The sequence below is a fragment of the Ostrinia nubilalis genome, chromosome 7 (assembly GCF_963855985.1).
Source record: "Ostrinia nubilalis chromosome 7, ilOstNubi1.1, whole genome shotgun sequence".
In the NCBI taxonomy this organism is placed as follows: domain Eukaryota; kingdom Metazoa; phylum Arthropoda; class Insecta; order Lepidoptera; family Crambidae; genus Ostrinia; species Ostrinia nubilalis.
In genome coordinates, this window is record NC_087094.1 from 11,411,561 (window position 1) to 11,425,096 (window position 13,536).

General features: G+C 37.9%; 3 protein-coding genes across 7 annotated transcripts in view; all 3 read left to right on the forward strand.

The window, feature by feature from the left end:
* LOC135073320 (myosin-11-like) overlaps positions 1 to 13,536 on the forward strand; it is a 48,630-nt gene that overhangs the window by 14,908 nt on the left and 20,186 nt on the right. The window lies entirely within an intron of this gene.
* Positions 54 to 7,428, forward strand: LOC135073319 (myosin-3-like). 5 transcript variants are annotated; one of them, XM_063967444.1, is made up of 21 exons: positions 55 to 275; positions 1,010 to 1,155; positions 1,233 to 1,289; positions 1,373 to 1,411; positions 1,491 to 1,614; positions 1,698 to 1,739; positions 1,820 to 2,154; positions 2,423 to 2,639; positions 3,663 to 3,793; positions 3,863 to 3,993; positions 4,067 to 4,220; positions 4,357 to 4,539; positions 4,622 to 4,737; positions 4,812 to 5,047; positions 5,146 to 5,282; positions 5,464 to 5,582; positions 5,662 to 5,779; positions 5,855 to 5,986; positions 6,098 to 6,205; positions 6,364 to 6,572; positions 7,281 to 7,428. In XM_063967444.1, exons 1-21 carry the CDS (start codon positions 239 to 241, stop codon positions 7,297 to 7,299), a joined length of 2,790 nt encoding a protein of 929 aa, XP_063823514.1. In that variant the 5' UTR covers positions 55 to 238; the 3' UTR covers positions 7,300 to 7,428. The 5 variants fall into 5 exon arrangements, with proteins under 5 accessions (XP_063823517.1, XP_063823518.1, XP_063823514.1 ...); XM_063967445.1 differs by having other exon boundaries at positions 5,855 to 5,971; XM_063967447.1 differs by lacking the exon at positions 6,098 to 6,205 and having other exon boundaries at positions 54 to 275.
* On the forward strand, positions 7,774 to 12,518 carry LOC135073635 (splicing factor YJU2-like). Its single transcript, XM_063967792.1, has 5 exons — positions 7,774 to 7,916; positions 8,037 to 8,249; positions 8,532 to 8,706; positions 11,689 to 11,866; positions 12,085 to 12,518. Exons 1-5 carry the CDS (start codon positions 7,893 to 7,895, stop codon positions 12,455 to 12,457), a joined length of 963 nt encoding a protein of 320 aa, XP_063823862.1. The 5' UTR covers positions 7,774 to 7,892; the 3' UTR covers positions 12,458 to 12,518.

The window sequence follows — 13,536 nt, forward strand, 5'->3', positions numbered from 1 at the left end:
CTCTGGTAAATGATAACAAAATCATATAAAATAGTTTGTATATCATTTATTGTCAAATGTCATTCAGGTATAAAACGACTGCCAATTGTTTCGAGTTTAGAACATCAAAAATTACCAAAATTCCAACACAAAGAAATTATTAACAAAATTGTAAATGTTCCCTTTTTCCAATAGAAAAACTGTATAAGAAGTGTAAAGAATTGGCTGTGTTTAATTGTGATCAGTTTTTGCGCTCAGCATGACGACCACGCCGAAAGCGCAAAAAGATAAACCTCGTATGTATCCTTATGAAATTGTAGACTAGCATGTAATTTAACAACTTGTAGTAGCTGTATTTCTGATCCTCAATAGGTAGGTTTATGTTCTGAGCCTCGATTACGGTAATTAACATTTAACGTCTACAATCCAGACGCGTTTCTGATTCTGCAATACGATTGGTCAAAACAGCTGACGTACGCTGTTGAACGACCAATCGTATCGAAGAATCGAGAAGCGTGTCTGGATTGTTGACGTTAAAAATTACCGTAATCGGGGCTCTGGTCAGATAGTTCACCAATTTTGACAGCTGTGAGAAGTCAATTTTATTTACTCGCTCAACATCTCGAGTTCATTTAATAAATCTTCATGATACAAGCTTATTCTGCTCTACTACTAATTTGGTTAAAGCTAGTAGCGTTTTCTTTATTGTAATAATTTTTCCCATGATTCTTGTGACAAGAAGATGAGATTACCGGCATGAACAATGAAATTATTTAGGTTAGGTGCATATAATAGTGACTCATCAGAATGTTTAAAATTTGCCGTGTGAAAGTGCTTAAAAATTACATTAAGTTATAGCTAGATTCTAGAACTAAAACCGAATAGAAGCGGTTGATTTTTAAGGTATCTGAATAAACATACCATTGCCAACCGAATCTCTACATCTACAGTGCTCCGTCTATGGTGGAATGGCACTATAAGAATAAAGAGAAAAGCTTGGAAAATACCCGATGGGTGTTTTTTTTTTCAGATACCCCCGCCCCGCGGCTTACCCCCCGCCCGACAGCTGCGTCTGCCGCGCGCGCGGCTCGCAACGCTACGAATAGAAATCTACTCCTACCCCACGCGCAAAGGCAGTCGCCTAACCGCACGTCGAACTCTCCTGTTTCAGTCAAGGTAATCACTTGCTCGATATTTCTCCGTAATATTTTTGAGTAAATATTAGCTACAAGAAGTGGTGTTGTTATTTGCAGGCAAAGAGCCCCGCTGTACGTAATCCTCCGAGATGCGACTCCAAATCTGACATAAAAGTAAGTTTTCATTTCAAACGTGCTCTAGGTACCTAAGTGCTTACTATTCGCAAAATGTAAATTATTTGTTTACTTTTTTTAAGATAAATCGAAATTCCGACGATGGCATTGACAATATTACCGTAAGTACTTATGTCAATATTGGAAATACTAGCCATAGTGTGATTTAGTAAATTACTTATTTATTTTTTAATTTAATAGGTACCACTCAAACAAGAGCATGACAGTTATATCGTGGAGAACGTGTCGGTTGTAATAATGGAAGAAACATCAAACTATAGTAACGTTGCAGACTTAGAGGAGCTTAATGAAACTGACCATTTTGGTAAGCATACGAATGTTTATGTGACAGTTTAATTCTTTTATCTACATACCAAGTACTACTAAATAAAATTAAAATTATTTTAGATGATAAATGTAATGAAGACGAATGCATCGAACGAGTAACAGGTAAATTAACATATCCAGTAGAATCCACAAAGCGTAGTTAATTTGACTTCAATCTAGAAATATTAATGTTGTTTTTATAGAACAAACTGCACGAAGCAGACCACATACGCCAGCCTTGAGCAGTCGCCCTCAAACACCAAAAAGTCTGCAGTCCAGTCGTCCTCAGACGCCAAGGATTCCAAGCCGTCCCACCACCCCGGTGCACCCTCGCCATAGCACGCCGGCTAGTCGCCCCAACACCCCACAAAGGCTGGCAACCCCCAATAGACCCACTACGCCTATTCATGAAAAAATTCAGAATTCAGTCATTAGTCCACCGAGATCACCGATCAAAGAAGACGACGATATCAAGTCGGTGTTCTCAATGAAGCAGAAACAATTTTTGCGCATGAAGAAGGAGTTGGATATGAAACAAGTACGTTCGTTTTCATGTAGTTATTTCTTGTAACGTTTGTTTTTGCTATAAATCTTTGTACCACTATGAAAGACCACCACCGCTAAAGAGTTAAAGGCATTTTTAAAGAAGTTTGTTTTGTCAGTCAATCCGATGCAGCTTTAGGCCTTTTTCTAGGCAAATCTTTAGTTATACCACCACATTATACCATTCAAAGGAATACCCAGGTTGAAACTTGAAGCCAGTAAATCAAAACTGAAATTTAGGTCATTATTTGCGATATTGACAGCAAGCAGTGCTGGAAGTGTTCGACTGCCTCCGCGGGCTGCGCGAGCGCATGTGCCAGGAGGGCCTGGGCGGCGGCGAGGGGCTGCAGCAGCAGGAGCTGGTGGTGTTCAACGTGGCCGACTGGGCGGCCGACGAGGTGGCGCAGCTGTGCCGCGACGCCGCCGCCTCGGCCGCCACCGATGGCGCTGCGGAACTCATCAACAATATCGTGCCGTTTGGTAATTTATTTGTTACAAGCTTTTATTTACTTTCACATGTCTGGTGTAGGCAAATCTTGCAACTTAAAATTGACCCACTTCCCGGTTTCCAATGCAATATTATGATGACATGGAGCTGATCTCATGATGGAGCTGGAAGGTAGCCATAGGAGCTCTGCAATAAAATGACACGAGCCTTTTGAGTTTGAACTCGTTTTATATTCTTTTTAGCGCATTAACAGCTTGTTTGGAAAAATATTTTTTTTCCATTATTTATAATGATAACGTATAATTAATACAAATACAAATACAAATATTTTATTATGAAACACATGTTACATTGTCATTACAAATTAGCCTTATCCATTTAAGTTTTTAAAAACTTGTCCTAGGATAAAGCTGCTCTTCACAATGTTTAAAATTTCTAACATGAGTAGGTAATTAGTACCATTTGCGATACATCACAGTCTATCTATGCTTCTACAAGACAAATTATAGGTTTAGCACATAACTCGGCCAGTGCCCGAGGTATGGGAGCGGCACGGGAAGGTGCAGTTATTTGTTACGTCAAATGTCATCGAGTCTTCAGATTTGTATGCCCTGTCAACGTCATATTATATTATTCATCATCATCATCATCATTTCAACCACAGGACGTCCACTGCTGAACATAGGCCTCCCCCAATGACTTCCACATCGCACGGCTGGCAGCGGCCTGCATCCAGCGCCTTCCTGCTACCTTTATCAGGTCGTCGGTCCACCTTGTGGGTGGACGTCCCACGCTGCGTTTTCCGGTACGTGGCCTCCATTGCAGAACCTTGCTGCCCCATCGGCCGTCAGTTCTGCGTACTATGTGCCCTGCCCACTGCCACTTCAGCTTGCTAATCCGCCGGGCTATATTATTATTATGTCAAAATACCACTCCCGCGCCGCTCCCATACCCCAGGCACTGACTGAGTTAAATGCTAGACCGATAGTAGAGTTGATTGATTTTCATTACTAAATTGGAGTTGTCAGAATATATTTATTTTCTCTCCCTTGCAGATGAGTGTGCTTTAGCCGAAGTCGATGCTAAAGTAGCAACCGTTCCAACGCGATTTGCCGATTTGTGTCTGCAGGCCTTCACTGCCCGTCAGGAACTCATCGATTGGGTTAAAAATCTCATAGAGAAAAATGTAAGTAAATTAAGCTCTAAATTTCTTTGATACTTAATGTATAGTTTTAAAGCTATATTTCTGATTTAGCCGGAAAACAACAGCGAGTCTCTGGAAAAGATTGCTCGGTACAACGCGCAGGGACTAGAGCTGTGTGACACATTGCGAGAGCTAAAGAGCTGCGCCGACAGTGTCGTTGATACTGTCACTCAGCTATCTAGGTATTTGTTTACATTACATAATATCATGACTCTTGTAGTTAGACCCCCTACCAACTTATTTAAATGCTGACAGGCGAGCGTGTCGCGAGCGCAGTGCTTTGGTGGCGGTTGGAGAGTCTCTGGTGCGTGAGATAGCACACCTTCGACAAGAGCTGGACATGCGCATCGCTGCTATAAACGAGTTGCGGCAAGTCCGGAGTGACAACGAGACCATCAGAATGTTGGAGGTGCGTCTTAGTTTAAAAAAAAAAAACTTTCAATCATGCTATAGTGCAACCTCTTACTACGCCACAGAAAACCATCATTACGTTTTCTTATCTCTCTCTAGCAAGGATACAGTATTCTTTCCTGAACATTTTTCAGGAAGCACGTCGTGAATTAGAGGAAGAGCGGGCAGCGCGATTATCAACGAAGGACAAGTTGTCGACCACCGAGTCGCAGTTACGTCAAACTCGCGTGAGAGTCACCAAAATGGATCGACAGCTTCGAGAGGCAGAAGCCAGTATAGCCAGCCTAACGGGGACTGTGAAGACTTTAGAAGACCAGGTGAGTTTACACGAAATCTTCAATTTATTACGACGATGTTTCAGTACTGATATTTATAGGTAAATGGTAATGTACTTTATAGAGTCGACAGCGTGAAGTGCAACTAGAAGCACGTGCAAGAAAACTAAAAGAATCTCTAAAAACTGGTGAAGTGGCAAGTGGTCACATAGCACAGCAACGGGATGCACTGCAAACAGAGTTAGTTGTTATATGGATCGATATTAACTTGGAACAGGACGTAGACATTAATACTCGTATTTATTATTGGACAGGGTGGCTGAACTGAAGGAGCAGATCGATACAATGATTGCACAGCATAAGGCTACAGTTCAGGATTTAACGAATCAATTAAAAGACGTAAAGACTGTTCTGGAAGAACAGAAGCGAATGACCCAGCATGAAATTGACCAGAAACAAGCACTCCAAGTGTCGCTGACAGAAAGCCAGAATACTATTGAAGAGCTCAAAGCTAAAATTACCGAGCTTGAAAATAGTAGACCAAATCCTGGTAAGAAACATAATAAAGAAGATTAAAATGTCCGCAGTAGAATACTACTTTTATATCGGTGCCTCACTTTTATTAATTTCATATCTTATTGATTTTAGAGTTACCAACAGAAAGAGAAATGGATTTATGGGCAGAGCTGCAAGCCACCAAAGATACTCTGCGTATGACCGAAGACGAAGTGACAGCGTGCAAACGAGAAAAAGTTCGCTTTCTGGAAACAATGACAAAGATTACGGTAACTGCTGTTTCACTGTTATCATTAGGCTTGTGTATTTCCATTATAACTTATTTTGCTAATATTTTCTTTTCAGTCCTATATACCTGATATTTTTTTTACTTCATCGTCAAGGTGACTACGACTAGAACATCTCTTACTGCTCATGCCACATTTTAATTTCAAAGATACTTCTTTTCAGGAGTCTGATAACAAGGTAGGTATGCAGCAAAAGTTAGCAGCCGAGCTTCTAAGTAAAGAAGAGATTGTAGGCAAAATGCAGATACAAATTCGAGAATTGACGAAAAATATTAAATTGAAGTAAGTTGGTGACGTTTTGTATAAATTTTTCATAATACTAGACTGCTACTGTTAGTCATAAACCTTAACATTTTTTCAGTGAGCAAAAAGTCGCTCAATACGAACAATATGTGAGAGACTTGCAGGCGCACAACCGTGCTGTAGCTAACTGCCAGGAAGCTCCAAATGGTATCAGCTACCAGGATTTGCAACAGGAGGTACCCAATCTGTCAAGAATTAAGTATTTCATTGCTTTTAAGAATGTGAGTGATGACTGAAAACTGACTTCACAGATAATGAACCTGAGAATGAGTTTGCTGGAAGCTGTGCATCGCAACGAGGAGTTATCCGAAATGCTTATGCAGAAAGAACAGCAGCTGGAGCAACAAGACAAGACATCACGTGCCCAGGCAAGGGTCATAAAGGTTCATGGTTTTTCTAGTCAATTCTAACAACCCATGATTTTGACAGACTCTTGTAAGTAGGTAATGCATATACTGTAAAATATCATGTTTGTAACATACCAAGTGACGCAGGTTCGAGAAGAGCTGATCAACATGCTAAAGAACAAGGAGACGGAACAAAGTCGAGAGCTGTCTGCCCTTCAGCAGGATCTAGAGCATCGAATGAACATTGTAGGCGAAGTAAGAGGGAATTTTTTTGCTTTTATTTTATGTGAACTTTATGTTGGTGTTTTTCAATTTTCTAGTAGGTGCTTAAGTAGGATTCTAAGTTGTTCAGGCATTTGCTGCTATTTCTATAAATAACGCATGATTTGGAAAAAAAAACCGTTTATTTCCAGGTGAACAAGCAAATCGCAGCCAAAGCTGAGGAGATCCAGGAGCTGTTCGCGACGTTGGAGAATAAGCAGCAGCAAATCCACCGGCTGGAGAAGATTGTGCTGGCGTTGGAGGAGCAGCAGAGACGCGCGCAGGCGCAGCGCACGCGCCACGAGGAGAAGATCGCCGCGCTCGAGCACGAGCTCGCAGCGGGAGGCAACCGACGGGAGCGGTTGGTATCTATCACGGACTTACTCCGACATTGACCGTCATGGTAGGAAATTTAAGACGATTTGAACCTTTTGACAAAACTAGACTTCTTTCTAGTTAGTGGATGTGTGGAGTGGACCATAGTAAAATTATTGCATAAATCATGTTAATGATACAGATAAAACTTTTGAACTAAGTAGTGCCGGTAAAATGATGATAAAAAGCGATACGTTTAAAGCTATACTTAGAGGAAGTTCAAAAAGAATATGTCCATTAACTTGTAAGCGTACTTACCTATTTAATTACCAATGACTGGTACCGCCTTATTGAAATTTTACGTAATATTATTTTAACCATTTTGCTAAACACAGCTTATATTTTTTACTTAGCTAACGTGGCTTTGATTACAATAAAGTCGTCATTGGGATTTCAACATCTGGCTATAGAGGAGCTTTTTCATATTATCCCTACTAATATTATAATAACCCTCCTTCTGGCGGGTAAATAGAAAAGTACTCTGTCTGTGTCACTTTCACGCCTAATCCACTGAACCGATTTTGATGTAATTTGTCAGAGAGATAATCTGAGTCCCGGGAAAGGACATAGGGTATAGCTGTTTTTATCCTGGTTTTTAAACAGGGACGCGCGTGATATAAAGTTTTTCTGTGACAGACAGCCAATTATTTTTTATATATTTAGATGTATAAGTAATTATTTTCTTTTGTTACAGGAAATTTCTGTTTTTCTGATATTATGGAGCACCTATTTACTCTTGAAAGTGTTGTTTAGGTAAAATTGTAGTAGTAAAAGTGAATAATCATTGTCGTATTTTGTCTTTGTGATGTATTTTTATCCAACAATATATTTTTTGAAAATAATAGCGTATCATTTAATTTATTCAAGATATTAGAATTTTATTTAATACATAATTTCTCCATGAATAAGGGAAAAATAGTTATGCTAAGCAGACAGTTATTGGTCTTGTCCTCCTGCAGTGAACAAGTGATTACCTACTTGATTACAGTGGCAGTGAAGTGACGAAGTTAAATGACGGTTAAACGAAACCCAACATGGTGAATTTAATTCCTTGCATCAAGACGTTAATTAATAACAAGTTAGTCCATGTTGGTTGCATATTTCATTCACCCTGCCCCACTAGTCCAGTAAATTAAAAAAAAAGTCACAAATGACATTAATGACATTTAACAAGTTGAAGTGTCATTGTCAATGACGCACGCTAGAAGTTTTTCTGTTTAACAACGTAAATAACTGCGATTTTAATTAAATTTTGGCTGAGAAGCTGGTTATTTACTTCTAATAAGAAGTGTGTAGTTGATACAAAATGTCGGAAAGAAAAGTTTTAAACGTAAGTATTACTTTCACTGTCAAACGCCCTGTAAAATTGTTACTCCAAACTTGTTGCCTGCTTGGTTAACAATTTCAGCGTATAACCATCGTTTTATCATGGAATGTTTAATGTTTTCAGAAATACTATCCCCCGGACTTCGATCCTTCCAAAATCCCGCGCATGAAATTGGCGAAAAACCGCCAATACACCGTGCGTTTGATGGCCCCATTCAACATGCGCTGCGCGACGTGTGGCGAGTACATCTACAAAGGAAAGAAGTTCAACGCCCGTAAAGAGGATGTAGAGAATGAGGACTATCTTGGAATAAGAATTTACAGGTTTTATATAAAGGTATTTTTTTCTACATGAACATACACAGTGAACCCAACAAATAGCATATTACACATGTTAGAGTCGAGTTTATTTCACTATAGCATGGTTTTCAGTTTAAATTCGACACTCAGCAAAAGATTTGACATGATTCAGAGTCCAGAGACACATACAATTTAGTGGTTGTGTAGATGATATTGTCTCAGGATTTTACCAACATACTTATAAATTTTTAATACTATACTATTCTACGTATTGTTGTAAATACACACATGTTCAGTTTTGTTTCATTTACAATTTCAGTGCACACGGTGCCTTCAAGAGATATCATTCAAGACAGATCCAAAGAACACGGACTACGAGATAGAAGCGGGGGCCACGAGGAACTTCATGGCTCTGAAACTGGCGGAGGAGCAGGCCAAGCGGGAAGAGGAGGAACAAAAGGAGGAGGAAGCCAACAATCCTATGAAGTTATTAGGTAATTTATTGACAATCCTTTTAGACTAGAATAAATACTCTACTTGGGGAGAATAAATCGTTTCATTAGCTACAAGTAGAACATTCAATAAATATGTTAAAACATACAGGAGACTTAACCCATTAACGCCCGCCGTACTATAAATTGTACACAACTTTAAGTTACGATAAATCTGATTTAGTGGGTATTTTAACTCTGGAAAATAATTCCAATCGGTAAACAAAGGCCTATGCATTACATCCTGAGATGAAACACAATATAATTATAAAATCTTAAGGGGGTATTTTGCGATTTCGTTTCAGTCATTTTTTCGTATCTCCTAGTGGATATTTGACAATTTTTTATACAAGGTTTAAGTTACACAAAATACCGAATAACTTGTTAGTGTATTAGCTAACAACATATTCTAATAAAAAATACATAAAAAAGTTCATTTCATGGAAAGTTTTTTATGCTATAACTCCCAAAGTGATGCTGTACTAACTTTAGTACAATGGGCGCTTGACATGTTACGTAAAATAGTAAAATAATGACATTATTATTAGAGTGTTTACTTATTTCTTCATAGTTCTTATATGTAATCATTGTTTTCTTTTTCCAATAACATGGCTCTTTATTTATGGGGCTACAGACAACAAAAAGAAACATTTTGTTTTCCCAATTACGACCTGTTTGTCGACCTAAAGAGACTTAGTTACATAATTTTTGGAACCATACGTGACAACAGAACCAAACGGTAGTATCCTTTGATTAGGTACTTATAAAGATTTTCACAAAACGCCTAGAGACAGATTCGACAAGGCAAACATAATTTTATTAGTATTGATTGAAAGATAGTAATGTGGGTACTATTGGAACAAATTTTGATGCTTTAGAACCATTGGAAAAGGTCATTATATGGGGTATCTTGATAAAAAAAAGTAGAGTTAGGCACCACTGGGTGTCCAGCTCCAGTATAATAAAAAGATTAGTGGGTTAGATCAGATGGATAGTCTATAGAACTTTACCAAACTGAGGTAAAAGGAAAAAAGCGGTGGATGGGTCTTGGTCGCTTATATGGTGGACATGACAATTTCAAATGCATGCAGACTGCACTGCATAGTAAACTCATATAGTCGCTTAGATCAGCTAGCATTCCGCAAATATTATAGTAGCGCACATATTTGACCTATAAAAGATAAATAATAGTAGGTAATCTTGCTCTAGTTGATGGAGAAGAAATATGAAATAATGGTTATAATCAAAATAAACCAGCAAACAAGCTGATTTGACCGCTTAAAATTACTGTGTGTTTCAATAGAGTCAAAACAGCTTATGGCAAGTGCCTGAAAACACTGTGCCAAGATGGAGAATGCTTTGCTCAATATGACTCATAAGCGCCCATTGTACTAAACTTAGTACACCCCTGAAAACCTAACTTCTGATTTTGTTTTTGGTTTTCTTTCTGTTTAGTATTATTTCTGAAGTATTTTTATAAAGAAAATAAACATTGGCTATGTGAAATTGACCGTAGTTTTCATTTGGGCGTTAATGGGTTAATAAAACAGTGCCTTTGCCTGTTAAATGAAATTATAATATTTATTTGGAAAAAATTAATGGCCAGAATACTAAATCAAAACAAATGAATGATAAAAAAAAACATTATTTAGCCTCGTAAGACCGAAGAGTAAATTGTGTCGACTTCTAAGTATCGCCGAATGTGCTTTCAGAAGAACGAATAATTTGAAGTAGTAAACGCCGAGCACTTCGAGTAAAAAAATTTCTATGTTAGAGATTTTCTTTTGCATTCATATTTTCAGGGGCCCTATATAATAGTGCATAGAGCTTATTTTAGGTGAAAAATAATAAAAAAATGTTTTCTCTTAAAAGAACATTCGGTATTACAGACTTTAAAAAGGAAAAGTAAATAAATTGTATTTTATACTTTAAAGTAAAACATAAATGTTACCTTCTTAATAAATTAATACTACATAAAGATACAGTAACGATATTAATAAATGTAACTGAAAAGGAACAACGGTTTTAATTTTATTTAATGTTTCATAATTAGTACTTTTAAAAGTACTATCGGTTTTATAACATACACTAATGATAGGTTAAAATGTATAAGAAGTAAAGTGAATATTCATGTTAATTATAATATTTACTAAACTAAAAATCAGAACGTTCACATGGTAAATTTTCTCAATCATATCATAATTTTAAAAGTCCAATACTCAATCCCATCTCAATAGAAAAAATATACAAAAATAAAACTTTCACCATCAAGACCGAATGTTCCTTGCAAAGAACTTTTATTTTGAAACGAAAAAAAATCTTACAAAACTACTTCAAATTGGGAAAAATAATTTTTTTGCTTGTTTAGCAGTATTTTAACTTAAATTATACTGGTCAGTTTTGCAATTAAACTACGTTTACGTGAAGAAATAAAATTAATCGCACATCATGTCTTCTTCTTCTTCTTCTTATTAATGGCGATGAACTTGTGTTTTTCGCCACAGGGCACACATCATGTCTTCTCGGACGCCTTGTCAAAGAAAAATGATAATTTGACAGTGACATTTTGTTTTTTTTATATTAATAAGTTCGGATACCTGAGTTTGAATACTTTAAGCCATAGACTATCACTCTTTTTTTACGATAGGCGCGAATTTTTTAACTTAAATTTATCGCTAAAGTTTTAGTTCCTCTGAAGGCACATCCGGCGATACTTCGAAATCATCTCCGAAAATGTCTCGGCGTTACTGACTACAAAGTTTCAGTTCCTTCTGAGGCACATCCGGGCTTACGAGGCTAGGAAAGTATTTATAATGTTTATAAAAGCCCAACTGCTATTCTGAAATTATGCAATTCTGAATCAGATAGTCTGCATGACCTGTTCTTGGTGATCATGTGTATTCTCCCAGCACATAAGACTCATTTCCTGAAATATGATAATTGGGTAGAGAGAGATTATTATAATCTTTTTTATTTTTATTTCAGAGTATAGAACCGAACAATCAAGACAAGAAATTGAACTGTTGGAGAGTCTTGAAGAGCTGAAAGAGCTCAACCGTCGGCAGAGAACCGTGGACTATGAAGGCATGCTCAAGCAATACCAGCCTGAAACTGTGGAAGAGAGGAAAGCAAGAGAAGAAAAAGAAGACAATGAATTTATTAAGTATGTATTAAGTATATTCTTTCTATCAAAATAACTAAAAAAATATCTTAAAATGTCCCCCAACCTACATCAGTTTGTAGTAGTAACTTATCAGTAATCTGTGGTATAAACTTATTAAATGTGTGCATATCAATTAAGTTATATTTGATACATACAGAATACAGATGTCCTTTGCCACTGAGATAATAAATCTAATCAGTGGTTAAACTGTGTTCCAGGTCCATTAAATTTGGGAGTTCATCAAATAAAGTGGTTGCTGAGGAAATAATAGAAGAAGTGCAAGAAGACAATGGCCCTCCAGCAAAAACGTCTAGGATTGAGGTCATTGCACCTGTAGTCGCGAAAAATAAAGGAACAGAGTCAAAGAAAAACGAATCATGGAACAGAAGTATAGGCGTGTTATCCAAGAAACCAGGGTTAGGTAATCTTGTGAGGAAAAAGCCTGAAGCGGCTGCAAGTAAACCTCAAGAAGAAAATACTGTGAGTACAATACCAGCTAAAACTGATGACACTAAAAGTTCAGATAAGGCAGCCGGATCAGGCCTTTCATTGCTAGCCAATTATTCAGGCAGTGACAGTGATTCACAGTAGTTAATAAATATGTACAAACTCCACAAATATTTGATAATGTGTATTAAATCGTTATTGTTCATTTTGGCATTATCATTTCACAGATTGAGCTTAAAAAGAAGTTAAGATTGTACCTGCAAAATCTTGGCTACACTGACACTGAGGATTTGTTGTCCTAGACAACAACACACACATACACTTACACTTATATACATTACACCTACACATACCTACACATACACTTACACACACACACACACACACACACACGCTTATACAACAAGCAACACTCACAGTTCTCTGTCGTCTTATTATCTACTTTATATTTCTTTTGTTAAATTCACATATCTTTTCACAGTAATTTTTAAACTTAGAAAATTGTAAGAATTCTCATACCCATATCGCGAGCCGAACCACTGACCCTTCAAAGCTCAGGTTTTTCCTATTTTGAAGGTCAGGGGAACAACAAATTTGCTTAAACACGAAGTTGTTAATTAACGTGATTAAGATTCTAAGCTGTATTAGTGTTATGGTTTGGAAATAAACTATTTATTATTATTATTATGTTTGTACGCTTTGGAGCTCACGGGTCAAAAGTGGCCCGGTCCTTTATAAGGCTTGCGTGGGGATACAGATCCAACACGTAGAGGCCGTTTTAAGCGCAAAATAATCGACAAAAATGAAAGTGGTGCACATGCTGGATCTAGTCTCTGACTATATCATGGGATGTAGCCAGAGACCATCCCCAGCCTGAGCACAGGAGCTATTGCAGTTATTGGAGAATGGACTAGGGTTATGGATGAAGGATGGATGGACTGGTTACTGGGCTATGGATGGAGACTACGGGACACCTGCCTGGTTCATAGTCTCGGACTGAAAAAATGGCAGGCGGTGACTAGCCAGCGACTAAATGGGCCCCCCCTGGCGTCATGGGTCGTATAGACCGGACTGAGGGGCAACATTGGCGTCTGCCAGCTCAGGGGTGTAGAGAGGTGTGCTGCGCTTTCTCCGAAGTTACTCGCGGCGTTATGCCCTTTAACACTTCCACCCCTGGAGCATATAGCTCTAGCGACTCCACTCTGGCCGGCCGGTTAAGGCAA